Source organism: Heterocephalus glaber, unplaced genomic scaffold, assembly GCF_053883595.1.
Source record: "Heterocephalus glaber isolate CG9 unplaced genomic scaffold, H.glaber_assembly_v1.0 deba00001606, whole genome shotgun sequence".
In the NCBI taxonomy this organism is placed as follows: Eukaryota; Metazoa; Chordata; class Mammalia; order Rodentia; family Bathyergidae; genus Heterocephalus; species Heterocephalus glaber.
Genome location: NW_028258377.1, coordinates 37,239,131 through 37,257,994, shown reverse-complemented (window position 1 = coordinate 37,257,994; position 18,864 = coordinate 37,239,131). Strand labels below are relative to the sequence as shown.

The 18,864-nt window shown below is 38.0% G+C and overlaps 1 protein-coding gene across 1 annotated transcript in view; it reads right to left on the bottom strand.

The window, feature by feature from the left end:
- Nucleotides 1-18,864, bottom strand: part of Cdkl3 (cyclin dependent kinase like 3) — a 61,720-nt gene that overhangs the window by 5,259 nt on the left and 37,597 nt on the right. The window contains exons 5-11 of the mRNA XM_087194963.1: nt 10,787-10,940; nt 10,349-10,677; nt 8,766-8,859; nt 4,610-4,854; nt 2,084-3,973; nt 1,665-1,753; nt 1,000-1,126 (exon numbers count right to left, since the gene is read on the bottom strand). Coding sequence (XP_087051089.1) covers nt 10,924-10,940 — 17 coding nt within the window. The 3' untranslated portion in view covers nt 1,000-1,126; nt 1,665-1,753; nt 2,084-3,973; ... (2 more) ...; nt 10,349-10,677; nt 10,787-10,923. The remainder of the gene's footprint in view (nt 1-999; nt 1,127-1,664; nt 1,754-2,083; nt 3,974-4,609; nt 4,855-8,765; nt 8,860-10,348; nt 10,678-10,786; nt 10,941-18,864) is intronic.

Below are 18,864 nucleotides of genomic sequence, written 5' to 3'. Positions count from 1 at the left end.
CAGGATGTACCGAACTCTCTGCGAGTCATTTGTTACATCTGCTTCTCCCGATGTACTGAGTACTGAATAAAAGGGGCGGTAAACTGGGGGCTTTTGTCTTTGCCGCCCAGAGCAGCACTGATCAGACCCAAAGCTCAGCTTCTTCTCAGTCTCATTTTTCTACCTTTCTTGTAATTCGCCGTGTGCTGCCGTGGCTCACAGGAGACTAGGACTTACTGCAGAGGTTCTGGTAACGTCCCTTTTCCCTGTTCCCTACATACAATAACTTTAGTTACTCTAATCAAAATTTTTGGAAATGAAGATATCACAAATTATAAGAAATTTTATTTTCCTTTATTTTTTGTGTTCTGTATATTTAGTAAACACAAAACCAGGTAGAGTCCTGATAAAATGCCAACTAAGACAACTTTATTAATTTTTGAAGAATAGAAGAATCCAGCATTTTCGTGTGTTCTGGCTTAAAAATAGCCCTCAAAAGTTCATGTGTTGGGCCGGGGATTTAGCTCGGTGGTTTCGCCACCTGCTGCGCAAGCGCAAGGACCCGAGTTCGATCCCCGGCACCAAAAAATAAATAAATAACAGTTCATGTGTTGAAAAATTCAGCCCCTAACTCATCTGTTACCATTACTGGGAGGGCAGAGCCTGTGGAAGGTAACTGGGGTTAGACCAGGCCATAAGGTGAGGCCACAACAGCTTCTTAAGAAGAGGCTGGAGTTAGCGTGTGTGTTCTGTCTCACCAGGTAACGCCTAATTTATTCTGTGAAACAGGAAATATCTGTACCTCATAAAAGGCACTATCAGACGGAACTAAAAAACCAGAAGAGTGCAGACAATTGTTTAAAGGGATAAAGGAATGTAATATTTGAATACCATAATTTTAGATATTTCATAAGTATTATAAACGCTTTTTATTGGTGACCAACAAAGCATGTTTTTCATCATGTAATGGTAATAAGCAGATTTTAAAACAACTGATCAGATATTTCATGAAGAACTCACTTTAGGAAGCCTGGGCACTCTAGAAGAGAATTGACTTCTGAAGTTCTATGACTCTCAGAGGGCAGAAAGCACTTGAAGTACAGGGTCTGGCATGGGACAGGGTGTGTTGTTACCCACTCAGTCATCTCTGCAAGTAAAGAAGCAGGCGTAGAAGAGATGATTTCATAATTCTCAGGGAAGGGATCACAACAAGATGTCAGAAGATAGAAGAAGAGTGAAAGTTTTTCTAAGAGAACAAAAACATGGGAGCTACTAATGCAGACAGGATGGCTGGCTGTCGACAGTGGCTCACACCACATTTTATTGTATATAAAACAAAGAGATGTCTTTTTGTATCTTTAAGATTAACTAAAGGGAAACACTACCTGAAAAATAAATGTTTCTCTTCAAATTCTTCCCCTTACAATGGCCATCTCCACCCTAATATTAGAAACCAAGCTAGTACGAACCAGGAAGAAGAATGTAAATACATACACTGGCAAAACCTTGACTGTGCTAATCAGTGTTAACTTACATGCAAACTACTATACGGCAAGCCTGCTTCTCAAGCCAAAGACTTGTTTCAACACTGTATTCGCTTTCCACCCTTTTAAACAATCTCACAGCCAGGTTCAATGCTGTTCCAGAATATTCAGTGTGGAACCAAACCCATGTTTCATGCTTACCAAGAACCTTGTTGCTCAGAAATATTTAGTTCTCCCAGACTTTGGGATCTCACTTTGTTAGAAACTTTTCCTTCCGTAATTTTAGAGCTCTGAACCAAAGATAAGAATTACCACTAATCAAACATGCCCTGAAATAATAGATGATCAAATAAAATTATATGACAATGTAAGCTGCAGTTTTAAAGAGTATACCAGCCCACAGTTTTTCTAAATTAATGTTCAAACTAAGAATTGAATAATTTAGATTATAAACTTTAAAACAAATGTAGCCAAATATAGTATACACATAACTAGACAGGATCTATGATATATCTGTATAATTTTTCTAGTCAGGACTTTTGGGTATTAATAACATTTTCATTAATTAGTTAATAATTAATTAATAACATTAATAAAAAGGACTTTTAAAAAAACCATACCGTGATTCTGGGATTCCTTGAATTTTTAGCTGCTATATTTTCTACTCTACATCTGAGAGGTTCTTCCCTTCATTATAGAGACATAATAGAAACAGGACCTTAATTGAGGATATGGTGAATCTTTGGCTAAGGAAATAAAGGCAGAGGTGAAATACCTGTACTTTTTATAGAGAGACTAATTAACAAAGTGTTTCTCATTAGCATCATTAAACAGAAGGTGGCCTTTGTAAGAATTCTTTTTTCTCTTTTACTCATTCACAATAATTTAGGTTTTCTCTCTGGTCACAGAGCCTCTTCAATGTATGCATAAACTACTTCAATATACTTTTTTGGGCGAGGGGGACAGGGCCTCCCTATTGAATTCAGGCTGGTCTTGAACTCAGTGTGTAGCCCAGGCTGACCTCAAACTCAAGAGATCCTCCTGCCTCAGCCTCCCAGGTGCTAGGATTATAGACACGCACCACCATGCCCAGCTCACTGAACATTTAAGATGCCTGACAGAATTTAATGTACAGCTAGGAAGTGTGTTGATATAATTAGGTAATTCAAAAAACAAATCAGTGTTAGAGCCAAAAATAGGACAAGAAAGTTGCTATTTCATATCTTAAATTTTTGTTTCGGAATGCTGGGAAATCTAACCTATCTTATGTTTTCAAAAATACGTCCTATTCTTTTGTACTCTAAAATAAACTATATAGACTCAAAACTTAGGAAAGATTCTTATTCTGACATTAACTTATTAAAAGCGTTTTGACCAGCCTTCTATGCTATTCAGTCACTTGTCAGAACTGCTTTTGAATGGGCAGTACAAATAAACTACAACCAACACTAATGACTTCCCCTTGAAGTAATTGGGTTTGAACCCAGGACCTTGTATATGCTAGGCAAGTGCTCTACCACTCAACTACACCCCCAGGTCAATTCCTAGATATTTCTTACAACTTGTTACACGATCACTCCTTTTAAAAAGCCATCTTTTCAGGAGTTGCACATCATATGACCAAGAAAGAGTTTCCCCTTCCTATTTACTTACTTATCCTAAGAATGATAAAACTGCCATAAGAATTCTTTTTCGTCTGCATTGGAAGGTAGTTTTAGCTCCTGGGGCCTCTCATGAAACAGCAGGATAAACACCTGTGGTGCATGATTAGTCAGCCCAAGCTCAGGAGCTCTACCCACCCCCACCATTCAAAAGTACACTGCTGTTAGGGTACACAGCATACTGCTACACAGCATGGGCGTTTAGTGGTACCTTGTTACTTTTAAATGAACTAAAAGATTGATGGCTTTCATGTTCTGTAATACTTCTTTTCTGCAAAGTGGATTGTGGGGTTCTTAACAAGTTCTAGGCCAAGACTAAAGCGCAGGTTTAAATGTCACAGTGAACATAGCAGCACATCCAATTGTCTTTGATAACTCTCATAACCAAGTGTTGTAGAGACTCGGTAGCCTGTATTTTCTGTTCAAAGGCCTTCTTACATAGTTTTAGATACATTTTTCTATATTTTTAATTTACTTAAACTTCCTTAATAGGTATGTACAATTTTATAATAAATAAAAATGTAGTCAACTTCAGTTTTTTAAATGGAGATAATGAAGTTGATAAATCTCATGCACACACATACACACAACACACAGATGGCCTCTTAAAGAGGCCACGTATATGATTTAATTTAGTGGGTGCTCAGCACAGCCTCCCTCCATAAAAGAGTACCTTTAGTGAATATTCATTTGTCCGTTGAAGGCTTCAAGATTTCAAAATAAAATTCAAGAATCCCTCTGGGTATGTAGAAGTTAGGGGTATTTCAACAAGATTACCTGATAGCTAACGGAGAGCAAATATTTCTAAAAATGGGACAGCAGGTGGATGCAGTGATAGATGGCAATAAACTGGAGATAAAACAAAAGGGAAGAAGCTAAAGATAACACACGTTCTTGTCAGCATCACCAGACGTTTCTACCATTATTCATCTCCACTGTATGAACTGCTTGCCTGATGTTTGATAATGAACATAATATAGTTATTATTTTCCCTGCAGACTGTGTATTTGTGGCATATTTACTACCCAAAAAAATAACTTTTAGACACTTTCAGTAATTGAGCAGAGCACTGTGGCACATGCCTATAATCCCAATATTCTGGGAGGCTGAGGCAGGAGGATCACCATGAGTTCAAGACCAGCTTAGACAATTTAGCAACTTAGTGAGACCCCCATCTCAAAATGAAAAAAAGGGCTGAGGATATAGCTCAGTGTGAAGGCTCTGGGTTCAATTCCCAGAACCACAAGAAATTAAAAAGTGAGAGGAAAAAAGGAGAGAAGAGAGAAGAGGGGAGGGGAGAGGAGAGGAGGGAAGGGAAGACCTTTAGCGACTGATTATTCTAGGAAAATATAGATATACTTCTAGAGTTCAAAGATTTCAGAATTTTGAATTTTTATACAGCTTTCCAATAATAACTTAATTTGTACACTGCATCAAGGACTCAAAACAACATTCCTTAGTAAAAGTTACAAACAAAAGTTTTACCTCTTGTTTTTCCTGATTTTCATCCATATTAAGTAAAGTTGGTATTTTAGATGAATCTGTTTTCTTTGATTCCCTCTTCAGCACTTTCATCAGTTTAACTTTTGCAAAAAATTTTTATAAAACAATGAAAATCTGTTATTCTTGTGTTGAAATTTTACTTTCCTTTTCAAGAATTTCAAATGGAAATTCTAACATCCACTAGTCAGTTTCTTAGCTTCTTACAAAGGAAATGAATAAATTATGAGCTGTAATAGTAAAATATGGCAAGTTATTTATTATTTTACAAATAGTCTACCGAATATTCAAATAGGCATTTATTTTTATTGTGAATATAACTGTAAAATTTCTCTTGAACTATACAAGTACTATATTCTTGTGATTTTATCACATTAGCACAAGATGTCACACTATTCTTCAAAGAAAATCTTTGTCTTTGGGCAAAAAAAAGTTATTTTAAGGTAAATCTTAAAGTTAAGATTCAGATAAACCTTAAATGAATAAATTTAATCTACCAAATCCTTGGATGCTCAAAGCACATATAACATCCCCGGAACTATCTGGAGATAATCATGGAGAAACGAACATGATTTACTCCATGTCAGTTTCTGAGCCAAAATCTCTTTTCTCAAAAAATGACCTAATGGGGCAACTCACTTTCCAGTCCCCTTCTGTCTCTCTTAGTCAGAAGCTGTCTTTCTCTCCACAAATTCTTTCCCACTCTTAACCTCAGTTGTTCCTGGAATTCATTCTTCTATTTTAAAGAGCATAAACTCGAGTCTTAGATATCTAGCAGGCTGAGAGTTACAATGTTTCCCTTACAGCATTTGAATTACTTACTTGGTGCCTTTATCATCTGGAAGTCTTTCACTGAGATAACTGGATGGACAGGCTGCCAACGTCCAAGCGATCATACAGATGGAACCAACAACCAATATGCTAGACCCCTTTAACTGAGCTCCACCTGGTCAACCTTGTGAAGAAAGTTTGTAACTGCTAATCTACAACATGACTTCTATCTGAGGCCCAGTAGATTAGCTCTCTGGAGAGGGCCCCTGACTGCAGTCTGCCCCACATTGACCCTTCTCATCTTGAAGCAATTGGATGGAAACTATGCCCTTTCTCCCCTAATTGCAGTTAGGGGTACTTCTTTAGAGGGGGGAATACTGCAGACAGTTAAGGTTGTTAGGAAACATTTATTATAAGACAGTTGGACAGCACTGGGCCCTCAGTTTAAAAAACAATTGAGGCACATTCACCGAAAGTCAACATTAAAAAGAAACTACTGTACCCACATACTTCCTCCAGGGATGAAGAGCAGTGATTGATATTTTAGACATCAGTCACCTCAATTGGGGACCAAAACATCCCTAGCTAGCCCATTCCTTCTGGGAAATCCATTGGATTTCCATAGGACTAGCTTCCTCGTTTGATCTCCATTTAATCAATATTACCTGGGTGACTGTACTTGTAATCTTATTGATTGATCATGGATTGATCATCCCCACCTTATGATTTTCCATTGGATCTTACAGTTTTGTCCCACTTTGTACCTGCCTCACCTCATGGCTCTGTCCCATAAAACACCTTTGAAAAGTGGAGTTGGCGAACAACCCACTTTCCGGTCCCTCTTCTGTGTCTTAAACAGAAGCTGTCTTTCTCTCAATAAATTCTTCCCTACTCTTTGTCATGCCCTGGCCTAAGTGAACAAACAGAACAAAGCAAACAGGTGGCTTTCAGCAAACAACAGCAACTTCTCAGTAAACAGGACAAATGGGCACAAGATGAAATAAACAATCCCTCTGGCACTGAAAAGTCCAGTGATTGCCTACACACTTGCGCAGACTGTCCTTGGGCATCCAAGTCATAAATATTCCTTAGGATTACAGGCCCTTCCCCAAAATCTATATAAGCATAGTTTTCTTTTCCTGCTAGCTGCTAAAATCTATCCCCAATTTTAGCCCCTGATTTTAGTCTCTGTTCCCTGGAATAAACTTCTTTTCTTCATTAAAAAAAAAAATGACCTAACATTTCAACAGCATCGAGGTAATGAAAAAACATTTTAAGCTGTCTTTCCCTCTCTTTAACTCCATTAAATCTCACCTTTTATTTGACTATAGGAGAGAAAAATCTTATCAGCTGAAATTGTTTTTCTCAGCAACTTACTATTATCTTCCTAAATCATCCTATGTACCAAAAAGTCCTGTAAATGATATCATGTGGAGATTTATAAGCTATGCAACAAGTGTGTACCTTCCATTCCTTTTATGTCCTTTGACTGTACTGTGAAAGGCAATTCAGGGAAATGGAATTCTTTCCTGTCAAATCTGGAAAAGTTCAGCTTCCTTTTGTACCCACTTGCCCTTTGGTCACTTTTTCCTGTGCACTCATTAAAGATACCCTTCTCCATCTGGCTCTAAACAAACAAATAAGAGTTACTTTGAAGAAATATGTCTAACTATTTGTAGAATTATAGTGTAGAATTGACACCCGTTTGGACGATGTAAAATAAGTGTAATGATTTAATAATTGCACAGGATACCATTAAACATATAAACAGGCCAAACTCCAACAAAAGTTTCATAAAGCAAAGGTTTTAGCATGTCTAATATTCTGAGAGTAATAGTCTTGATCATGAGAATCACAATTTTAACTTTTTAAAAAAAATCTTACTTTTATTAGTACATGTCTGCAGCACATAAGTTTACAGTCCTTGGGTGAAGGTGAGTGCACACAGCACACCTTAATCCTTTTTCACCCCACCCCCTATCCTCTACCTTCCTCGCTCCATCGCTTGATCTTTTTCCCACTTGAGGAAGATCGATCTCTCTACTTCCTATTATCTCCTTTTATTTTGCTCTTTATAATTTGGGTTTCATTGCCTTTAATATTACCCATTCTGATCCTGGAAAAATTGCTTCAGTTCATTTTTAATAACTTATTTTTCTATTTATAAAATGATACATTTTGCCAGGGATTTAGCTCAGTGGCACCACACCTCCTTGGCAAGCACAAGGTCCTGAGTTCGATCCCCGGTACCAAAAAAGAAAAAAAAAAAGATATGTTTTATGGGCACAAGAAAATCTAATGAAAAAACCTTGTGTATTTGGCATCTGAGAACATTTTGTATTTACCTATTTTGAGTCATTTGACAATAGATCATAAAAACTTTTCTAAAAGCGCAAGGACCCGAGTTCGATTCCTAGTACAAAAAAAAAAACTTTTCTAAGTTAATGAATACTTTCACAATGTAATGTGTAGCATTCCACTGCGTAAATGTACCTTAATAACTCACCTGCTCCTTAGGTAGGCTTGTATTTTCAAGCTTTTATTATTATAAATAATCCTATGCTTCAATTTTTAATAAACCACATTCCTATGTAAAAAAAATGGAGGGCCTACACTGATTTTTTTTCTAGGAAAAACAAGTTGTGTCTGTTTGGGAATTTCATAAAAACTTTTCTAAGGCAATTGTTTTAAATTAATAAAGTAAGTTTTAAAAAACTGTTTTGGGAAGTGAAAAACCAAAATTCTTATGACTTTCAAAGGTGGAAATCTTAACTTATTCTGCCCAACTTGTATATTAAATATACAAAGTAACATATAGAAAAGGCAGAGCACATGTTTAACATGTATAAGTCCCTGGATTTAATCCCCAGGGCCACAGAAGAAAAAGAAAGAAGAGAAAAAAGAAATTGTTAACATCTAGATGGCCTCCAAAAGCCTTATATGCTCATAGATGAGGCTTTGGGAGGAAGATTAGACTATGGGTTTCGACAGCTGACTTGTATTTAGGAGGTGCACCCTGGTCAGGGCAGGCAGGTCTCTGGGGGCCTGACCTGGAGGGGGGTTGCTCCCTTCCCGGCCCCTCCCTTTCTCTCTGCTTCACGGCCACCATAATGTGAGCACCTTTCCCTCCACCAGACCCCTTCCCCATGCTGTTTCTCTCTCCAGGCTACAGACTGTGAACTGCAACTGTAAGCCAAAATAAACCTCTCCTTTAAGTTGCAAGGGTCGGGTATCTTGTCCCAGGGACAAGGAAAGTGACTTAGACAAAACTAAAAACATACTTTTTATATGTTGGACCCCTAAAAAAAAGGAAAGGAAAAGGGGGGTAATTTTAACAGGCTATATTTTAATGACTAGCTTTTTTCCTTACTTGCGTAGGACCTATGTCTTCTTGCCTGCTTTTAGACAAAGCTTGTCTGATAGATTGTGAAGCAGTGCGTCTCTTTTTCGCTCTTTCAGTTAATCTATTATTTAAAAATAAATGACAAGTTATTAGAACTCCCCAGAAGTGTCTTTGTCTTAGTTTTAAAAATAACAACTTATACCCTGAATATTTACTGTTAGAATACCGAGGACCAAAAAGCAATTACTAGTACAGTATTTAAGTACCAAAAGCCCTAATGAGAGAAATGGTAATAGGGTAGAGAACAGCTAATGGATGACTAACATCAGTGGTGACAAACATGTTGTGGAGTTATCCCTGTTGGTCTGCTATCCATTCTACACCCTTCTGTCTTTTCTGAACTTAGATCTCTTAACCACTGGGTTTCTCAATTTATGAGCTTGCCCTGCAAGATTAGCTAACAACCTGGTTATTAACACTGTAGTTTGGAACAACTAGGCCAGTGGTGGAGAACCTATGGCATGTGTGCTATAGTGGGCATGCAGAGCCCTCTGTTGGCACACGAGTAACATCACCCCAGCAGCCAACCATCAGATAACAGTGCACGTAGGGGCAGTGTTGGCACTTTTTCATTAATAAGTGGGTTTGGGGTTGCAGTTTGGGCACTCAGTCTTTAAAAGGTTCAACATTACTGAGCTAAGCTATTGCAGTCTCTAGTCTACTGCACCTGTGAACTAACAGACATATCTGCTAAAACCTAAAACTGGCCCAATATGCTGTTTTCCTCTCCAAATTTTGGCCTTGAAAGGCTATTTGATTATGAAAGATCATTTATGACTATCCTTTCTCCATTTGGAGAATTTGCTATGATATAGATATAATGTTTAGCTTGTTACACCAAGTGCTATGGTTTAGATATGGTTTGTCCCCCAAAGGTCCACATGCTAGAAGTCTGGTCTCAGTTGGTGGCAGTGAGAAGTGTGGAACTTTTCTTTCTTCCTTCTTTCTTTCTTTCTTTCTTTCTTTCTTTCTTTCTTTCTTTCTTTCTTCCTTCCTTCCTCCCTCCCTCCCTCCCTTCTTCCTCCCTCCCTCCCTTTCTTTCTTTCCCCTCCCTCCCTCCCTCCTTCCTTCCTTCCTTCCTTTCTTTCTTTCTTTCTTTCTTTTCTTTTTTCTTTCTTTCTCTTTCTTTTTTCCAGTACAGGGAATGAACTCAGGACCTTGTGTTTGCCGGGCAGGCGCAACACCACTGAGCTAAATCCCCAGCCCGAGGAGGTGGAACTTTTAAGAGATCAGTCCAAATGTGAGGTGATTAGGTCTTTAGGAGAGATTAATGCTTTGCCATGGGAGGGTCTTCCCACTCTGGAGGAAAGGTCCACAAGAGAGGGTTTTTATAAGCAAGACTGGCACCTCCCCTGAGTCTCTCCCACTTCCTTGGTCACACACGTGCCCCTTCTGCATGTGGCTGGTTCCCTGCCCACTTCTCTGCCTCCCATGTTGTGATATCCCAGGGGGCCTTTGCCAGGATGGTGGCACCATGCTGTTGGAATCTCCAACCAGTATTACTCAGTAAATGACACATTTTGATATTGCTCTTCTGTGTTACAGCTCACCTTGGATTGGGGTGGAAGAGATTTGAATTGGGATTTGCAGCCATCAAATTAGTGTTAGTAAGACTGATGGGTGGCATTATCATATAACCTTCAGCATGGGGCTCTTCCTTTACATCATTAGAGTTAGTGATGGGATTGGCAGGGTTTGGTGGATCAGAGACTGTAGGTTTTGTATCTTGAGACAAAGCATGAACATTTTCAAAGGCATCCTGATGACAGTGTCTACCTTCATACTCCGTCTTTTTCAGTTCTGAGGTATCTCTTTTTCCTCCTCCGACTTTAATAACTGTGACTTTGATCTCCTTAGGTTTTTACTCTTTTTCTGTTTCCTAAAATAGATACATCCAAAATCTGAGTCATGACAACAATTATTTTTGTCATGAGAGTACTAACTATAATACAGTTATACTGGCTGAAATTAAAAAACAAAGTTCTTACCTTTCCCAAAACTGAAGTACTTAGCAGTGTATTGGTAAAAATTGTTTTTCTTTCATCTTTTATTAGTTCATTTTCCTTATAATTCTCTTTTGACTTTATGAAGGAATTGACTTTTGCTTCTTGCAGTAATTTAGCTTTTAATTCTGGTAAGAATCTGACAAAACAAGCAATATCATATATAAAATTTTATATATCATATATTTATATTTACATATATTTATATATTTTATATATAATTTATATATATAATTTTTTCATGGTGCTATGGCTTCAACCCATAGGTTTACACATGTTAGGCAAGCACTCTACTGCTAAGCTACTTCTCCAGCCCAATAATCTTTTCATTTGTGTAGATATTTTAAAAGAACCACTTAATCAATTAACATATATTTCAGCTATAGCATAAATAATGCTATATAATTATAATTCATGCCAAGAAATAACAATATTTATTTACCTAATAAAAATTGCTTCCTGAGGCTCAGGCAAGAGAATCACTGCAAGTTCAAGGACAGCCTGGGCCACATAGTAAGTTCAAGCTGGCCTTGAACTCGCTATGTAGTGAAACCCTGTCTCACAAAACAAAACAAAACAGGGCTGGGGATTTACCTCAGTGGTTCTGCCACCTGCTTGGCAAGCACAAGGACCCAAGTTCGATCCCTGGTACCAAAAAAAATGCTTCCTAGCAAAGATACATTCTTCAGAAGATTTGCCATGGGAATCTACTATATAAAGCTTTTGCAAAAAATACATATGAATTAGATTCCTTCTGAGATACAAATGTTTGTTACTCAATAAAATATTGCTTTCAATTTTGATAAATATGCTTTTCAGTGAAACAAAAGCCACTTTCTGGTTCTTTTAAAGTAACATGACTTAAAAGATGAACTAATCAGTTTCTGAAGTCTTAAAGAAATATTTTCAGTACAAAATGTAATGGGATACATAATGAAGGGAGATTGTTTCGGTTTTAGTTGTCTTTCTTGCTTTTTAAGTTATTTTTTAATAGAAAATATGTTCATGTAGTTCAAAATTCCAAAGTCTACACTGAAAAGTCTTCACATCGTTTTCTGAATCACATGGTTTTCCTTCATGGAAACAGCCACTGCTATGAGTTTGGGGAAGTTTTAAAATACCACTCCATCAATGAATTCTTCCCTAGTCCATCTACTCTTTTTTTTTTTTTTCTTGGTACCGAGGATCAAACTCGGGACGTTGTGCTTCTGAGGCAGGCGGTGGCACCACTGAGCTAAATCCCCAGCCCCTAGTCCATCTACTCTTGCCAGTGATGAGCAGAGTACATGACTAATAACAGGTAATGTATAGAGATGAAGAAAATGGAGAACAAAATGTGATTAGTTTGGCTAATTGAGAACATGTCATACTTCTGTTAAAACCTTTGCGTTGCAGCCCATGCCCTACCGAGGTCCTGAGTCGCACAGAACACGCCAAATCAGCCCGCTGCACACAGGAAGGTCTGTGCACGCCCTACCGAGGTCCTGAGTCGGGCGGAAGACACCGAATCACCCCGCTGCAGACAGGCAGCCACCTGGTTCCACACTACAAAGACCCAGAGGACACCAGACCACCAAACCAAGGTACTGAGTCCCGCTGTTCCCGGCCCAGAGGGAGGGACTTCTGAGCCATCGTCCCACTGCTCCTGGTCCAGAGGAAGGGGCTTCTCGGTCACCATCCCTCCCGCTGCTCCCAGCCCAGAGGAAAGGGTCTTTGGGCCACCTTCTGTCCCACTGCTCCTGGCCCAGAGGAAGGGGCTTCCCGGCCACCATCCCTCCCGCTGCTCCCAGCCCACAGGAAAGGGCTTTTGGGTCACCATCCCTACCGCTGCTCCCAGCCTCTGTCACACCTCACCCAGCTCAGAGGAGGTAATCTGTGCAGGCGCTAACAGCCCCCCGGCCCAGTCGAAATGAGAAAACACGTAAATAAGTCTCAAAACCAGACTTCCAGATCACCTACAGCAACCCCAAAGGGAAATGAGATGGAACACTCTGATACTCAACCACCTGGACCCACTGAACTGGCAACAAAAGGGGATCTGGAAAAAATGAAATCAGAAATAATTTCTCAGATAACAGGAAAAATTGGGCCCCTAGTGCAAGACATGATTAATAAATCTAGAGAGGAGCTCAGGAACATGATGGAATCCCAACATAAAAAACAAATGGAATCCATAAAACAGATGCAAATAAATTTCCAGGACATGAAAAACTCCAGTGAAAGTCTACACAGCAGAATGAGCCAATGTGAGGACAGAATTTCAGATATAGAAGATAAGATTGCAATTAGTGACCAGGAAAAGAAAAATTGCTTCACAATTATAAGGGAACATGAGAAATCAATCCAGCAGCTGCTAGATGATGCAAAGAAGAATAACATAAGACTGATTGGAGTCAATGAAGAAACAGGAGAGAGTGCAGATGACATAAAAAAATCTCTTCACAGAAATAATGGCAGAAAACTTCCCAAGCAAGGGGAAAGAGCTTGACCTACAGATAAGTGAGGCATATAGGACTCCAAATAGCCTTGATCAAAAAAATCTACACATAGGCATATAATTGTTAAGATTCCAGAAACACAACAGAAGAACAAAGTTCTCCAAGCAGTCAGAGAAAAGAAACAAATGATATACAAAGGAAAGTCCATCAGAATCACAGCACACTTCTCAACACAAACCATCAAGGCAAGAAGAGCTTGGAGTGACATATTCCAAGCCCTAAAAGAAAACAGCCTCCAACCCAGACTGATGTACCCTGCAAAACTGTCTTTCAAAATGGATGGAGAAATAAGATACTTTCATGACAAAGAGCACCTTAGGAACTTTGTGGATACCAAACCAGCACTCCAAAGAATTTTACACAATATCCTAGGAACAGACATTGAGGATCACAACCCCAGGAAGCAAAGCAGCATGAACCCATCTGGCATGACAAGAAATTAAATGGAAAGGGGGAGAACCCAAGAAAAAGAAAAAGTCATGGCAATGACAAGTCAATACGTTTCAGTTATAACCATCAACGTTAACGGTCTCAATTCACCAATCAAAAGAAATAGACTGGCAGAATGGGTCAAGAAGCAAAATCCAGCAATATGCTGCATACAAGAAACACACTTAATTCAAAGGGAAACTCACAGACTGAAAGTTAAAGGGTGGAAAACAATACTCCATGCGACAGGAACCCGAAAAAAAGCAGGAGTAGCTATCCTCTTGGCAGATCAAGTAGGTTTCAAACCAACACTGATTAAGAGAGATGAAGAAGGACACTATATCCTTGTAAAGGGAAGAATCCAAGTGGAAGAGATGACAATCATAAATATCTATGCACCAAACACTAGTGCCCCCAACTATATAAAACAAATACTAACGGACATGAAAAGTCATATATGCACAATACAGTTGTAGTGGGGGACCTCAACACCCCGCTGTCACAAACAGATAGATCAACTAGACTAAAAATAAGTAATGAAACACTAGAACTCAATGGAACTCTTGAACAAATGAACTTAACAGATGTTTACAGAGTCTTCCACCCCACAAAATCAGAACACACATTCTTCTCAGCTGCACATGGGTCATTCTCCAAAATAGACCACATACTCACACATAGAACATAGTTAAGTACTGGCCCGATTTTCGATTTTCTAGATTTTAGATCAAATATAGTGTAGTGATTAAAAAAGGAAGAGATTCTGGAGGTGTGCTACTTACTACTCTGTCCTGTAACTGGGCGAATTACTTCATGTACACCTCAATTTACTGGGCTATCAAATGAAGATAACAGTATGTACCTTCTGCAGCTGAGGATTAAATGAAATAGTTGGAAATGTGTTTAGCACAGACCCCAGAATAAACTGTCAACAAATGTTAATGTTAATTGTTGCTGGTGTTATGAGAATGTGTAACACCTAAAGTGTTACATAGTTGAGGGCTGGGAAATAGCTGGATGGTAGACCATTTGCCTTGAATGTGTGTGGTCCTGGATTTGATTTCTAGTTCTGCAAAAACAGAAGAACATTACTGAAAGAAAAATTATTTAATTGATGCCTGGAGAAACCTGGAGTTTATTAAAGATCAGAATTGTTCATTTTCAGTTTAATTTCTCTTCTTGTATGAGTTTGAAATATAGAAGAAATGCGTAAGTCGGGTCTGGTGGTGCAGATCTGTAATCCCAGAGACTGAGGCAGGAGGATCACAAGTTTGAGCCCAACCTGGGCAACTCAGTGACTTAGCAAGACCTTTTATCAAAATATAAAATAAAAAATAGGCTGGGGATGTAGTTCAGTGCACAGGCCCCGAGTTCAGTTGTCATTCACACACACAAACACACACACACACACAAAGCAAAAAAGGAAATACATAGTAATTATAGAAAAATAGAATATATGCAATAAACAAAAGAAGTTTTTCCCAACTTCTGCAAGGCAGAGGAAAATTACCATTAGCATTTTGATTTATATATTTTTTGAGTTTTCCCAACCCAACACATGCATAGAAATTAATGCTGTCATTGTTATAAACTGCATGTGAGAGGCCACTCAGACACAGGCTTTGTGAGAGAAAAAGCTTTATTCCTGTTCAGGTGTGAACAGGGACAGAAATCTGGAGCAGATTTCAGCAGCTAGCTGGGAAGAGCCAAATTTATTTCATCAGTGTATAGATGGGATGACATAGCTGGGAGAGAAATTAAGTTTCTTGTTTTGAAACAATGTCCCATTAAGTTGGCAAGGCTGGCTTCTATCTTGTGATCCTCCTGCATAAGTCTCACGCATAGCTAGAATTATAAACATGCTTCATCATGTCTGACTTGCGTCATAATTTTCAAAGGCTGAATAGCATCTCATTGTATGACTACCACTGGTTTACTTAACTGACCTTGCTATTTTTGACATTTAAGTTCTTTTTAGTTTTCCCCTCACTTAATGTTACAATGAACAAATATAAGACTGAACTGGTTTTGTTACTTCCTTAGGATAAATTTCTAGAAGTGAGATTAGTGGATTGAAGAACTTGTAATTTCTAGAATATTTGCTATTTTTTCCCCCAGAAAACCTTCACTGATTTATATTCCCAATCTCAATCTAGCATTGAATATTATAATTTAAAATTTTTTGCCAACTTAATAAGCTAGAAATAGTATCTTTTAAAAAAGATTGCATCTAAAAAATTCCTGAGTAGAGGAAGAGGTTGAACATTTTGCTGATATTTATAGCTAATTATATTTCTTTGAAAAAGACTCTGTAACCTATTTGTCAATTAGAGTACTTAGCATTTTCATATTGATTTATAAAATAACAAGTATATTCTTTTGTCAGAAGTTGCAAATTTTTTATAACTGATAGCTAGAATAAGCCAGTGACTTGGAATGCCACATTTATCATACACAAAATGCTTTTACATGCTTGTGTCTGCTTCTGTTTCATTGATTTCTTTATTTAGATTTAGTTCTATAAACTGTGAAGTACATTTTAATATTTGATGTAGGGCATATTTTTTTTCTGATGTATGTATAAATTTTCTAAATAATTTTACTGAGGTATAGCTTACAGCAAACTATACATACTTAAAGTGCATAATTTGTTGAGGTTTTTTGTTTGTTTGTTTGTTTGGTTTGGTTTGGGTTTTTTTTGGTACCAGGGATCAAACTTGGGCCCTTGCACTTGCAAGACAGGCAGCGGCACCACTGAGCTAGATCCCCGGCCCAATTTGTTTAGGGTTTTTTTCGGTTTGTTTGTTTGTTTTTGGTACTGGGAATCCAACTCTCAGTTTGTTTAGTTTTGATAGGTGTACAGATACATAAAAGCACCACAGTCTAATATTTCCACTACCCTCCAAATTTTTTGTGTCCTTTTGCAGTCCTTCTTTCCCTCCATTTCTGTCCTCATTTACTGATGTGCTGTTACTGTAGATTAGCTTGCGTTTTCTAGAATATCGTATAAGTGGAATCATAGACTAAGTACTGTTTATGTCTGATTTCTTTAATTCAGTGTAATGGTTTAGAGCTTTATTCATGGGTGGCGCACAAATGTAATCCCAGCCACTCAGGAGGCTGGGCCGAAAGATCCTGAGTTTGAGGTCAGCCTGAGCAAGGTAGCAGAACTTGTCTCAAACAAAAACACATTCATTCATGTTTTTGCATATATCAGTAATTTGTTCCTTTTTAAACTGAGAAATTTTCCGTTGCATACATATCCCACACTTTTTTAATCCATTCCTCTATTTTTGAGTTTTCCCCATTTCTATATTATAAATTGCCGTGAACATTCATGTGCAGATTTTTATGTGGACATATATTTTCATTCCTCTCGGGTAAATATCTAAGAGTAGAACAGCTGTGTCCTAAGGTAGGTTTATGTTTAATTTTAAAAGAAATTGCCAATGTATTTCCCAAAGTGTCATATTTTACATTTTCCAAAGGACATATATTTAATTTTTTGAACTGTATTATTCATACACAGACTGCATCTAATTGCCTGTAATAGGCTATGATTTAGGCAGTCCTTTTAGCATTTTCTTTTTTAAAAAATTTTTTTTGGGGGTACCAGGGATCAAAATCATGACCTTGCACTTGTGAGGCAGGCGCAGTGCCACTAAGTTGAATCCCCAGCCCAGCATTTTCTTATTTTTATTGATTGATTACCATTATCTTTTGGAGTAAGCACATATTTTTTATTACTTAAATTCTTTTATTGATACATTTTAGGTATACAACACATTTACATTTCTCATTGGGAACTTGTACCTTTACATGATGCATCTTGGTTCTTATTTTTTCCCCATTCCTAGCCCTCCCTTCACCCCCTCCACCCTTCCCTATTTACGAAGACTTTGTTTCCATTTCTCATCATTTTTTCTTTCCCTTCTTTCCTTTCCCCTGCCCCTCCCACTACCCCTACCCCTAATTACATTCATCACTGGAAATTTGCACCTTTACATAATCTCTCTTGGTTCTTATTTTTCACCCTTGCCCAGCGCTCCCTTCAACCCCTCCATTCCTCCCTATTTACAAAGATTTTGTTCCTATTTTTCCATTTTCTCCTATTAATCCCATTCCCTTCTTTCCTTTCCCCTCCCCCTCCCACTTTCCCTTCCCCTTTGCCCCTTTTCTTCCTACTTCACGTTATCTATTATACCTTTTAATCCTTATTTACACTTTCAGTTTCTCACACTAGAGAAACTATTCGGTATTTATACATGTGTGTCCTATTTATTTCGCTTAAGAGTATCGCCTCAATGTGCATCCATTTAGCTATAAATGTGTCTAATTTCTCATTGTTAATGGCTGAGTAGTACTCCATTTTATTAAAAAAAACCCCACATTTTCTTTATCCAGTCTCCAGTTGATGTGCAATTGGGCTGTTTCCAAGTTTTAGCTATTAAAAATTGAAAGCACGTATTTTTAACTAGTTGCAATTTTAAGGTTCTAGATATCTTCACATCATAAAGTATGTAAAAGACTCAAATAATTTCACCTTGTGAATCAGTTATTTTATTGTTGTAAAATACCACATAATATGAAATCTACCCTCTTACCAAACTTTAAAGTGTACAGCACAGTGATTTTAACTATAAGTACAATGTTGTACAACAGATTCTATGGAACTTTTTTTTTTTTTTGGTACTAGGGATTGAACTCCGGTCCTTGCGCTTGTGGGGCAGGCGGCGGGACCACTGAACTAAATCCCCAGCCCCTATGGAACTTTTTTTGTAAATCAATGTAAATTATACATTTTGAAATCAACAGAAGCATAATATTATATACATTTTCCTTGTTTTTTTCTGAATTTTAATTCTGGCTCTTCTACCATGAGATCTTAGACAAATTATTTTACCTCTCTTTGGTCTTTTTATCTACACATTGCAGAGAATAATACATACTTTGCGGGGGGATGTAGCTCAGTGGCACCATCCCTGCCTGGCAGGTGCAAGGTCCTGAATTCAATTCCCAGTACCCCCCCTCCAAAAAAACTTTGTAGGGTTGTTGTTGGGATGAAATGATAGGAAAACGCTAGAGCATTGTCTGGTGTTTAGTATAAGCATGAATCCAGGTTACTTATTATATTTT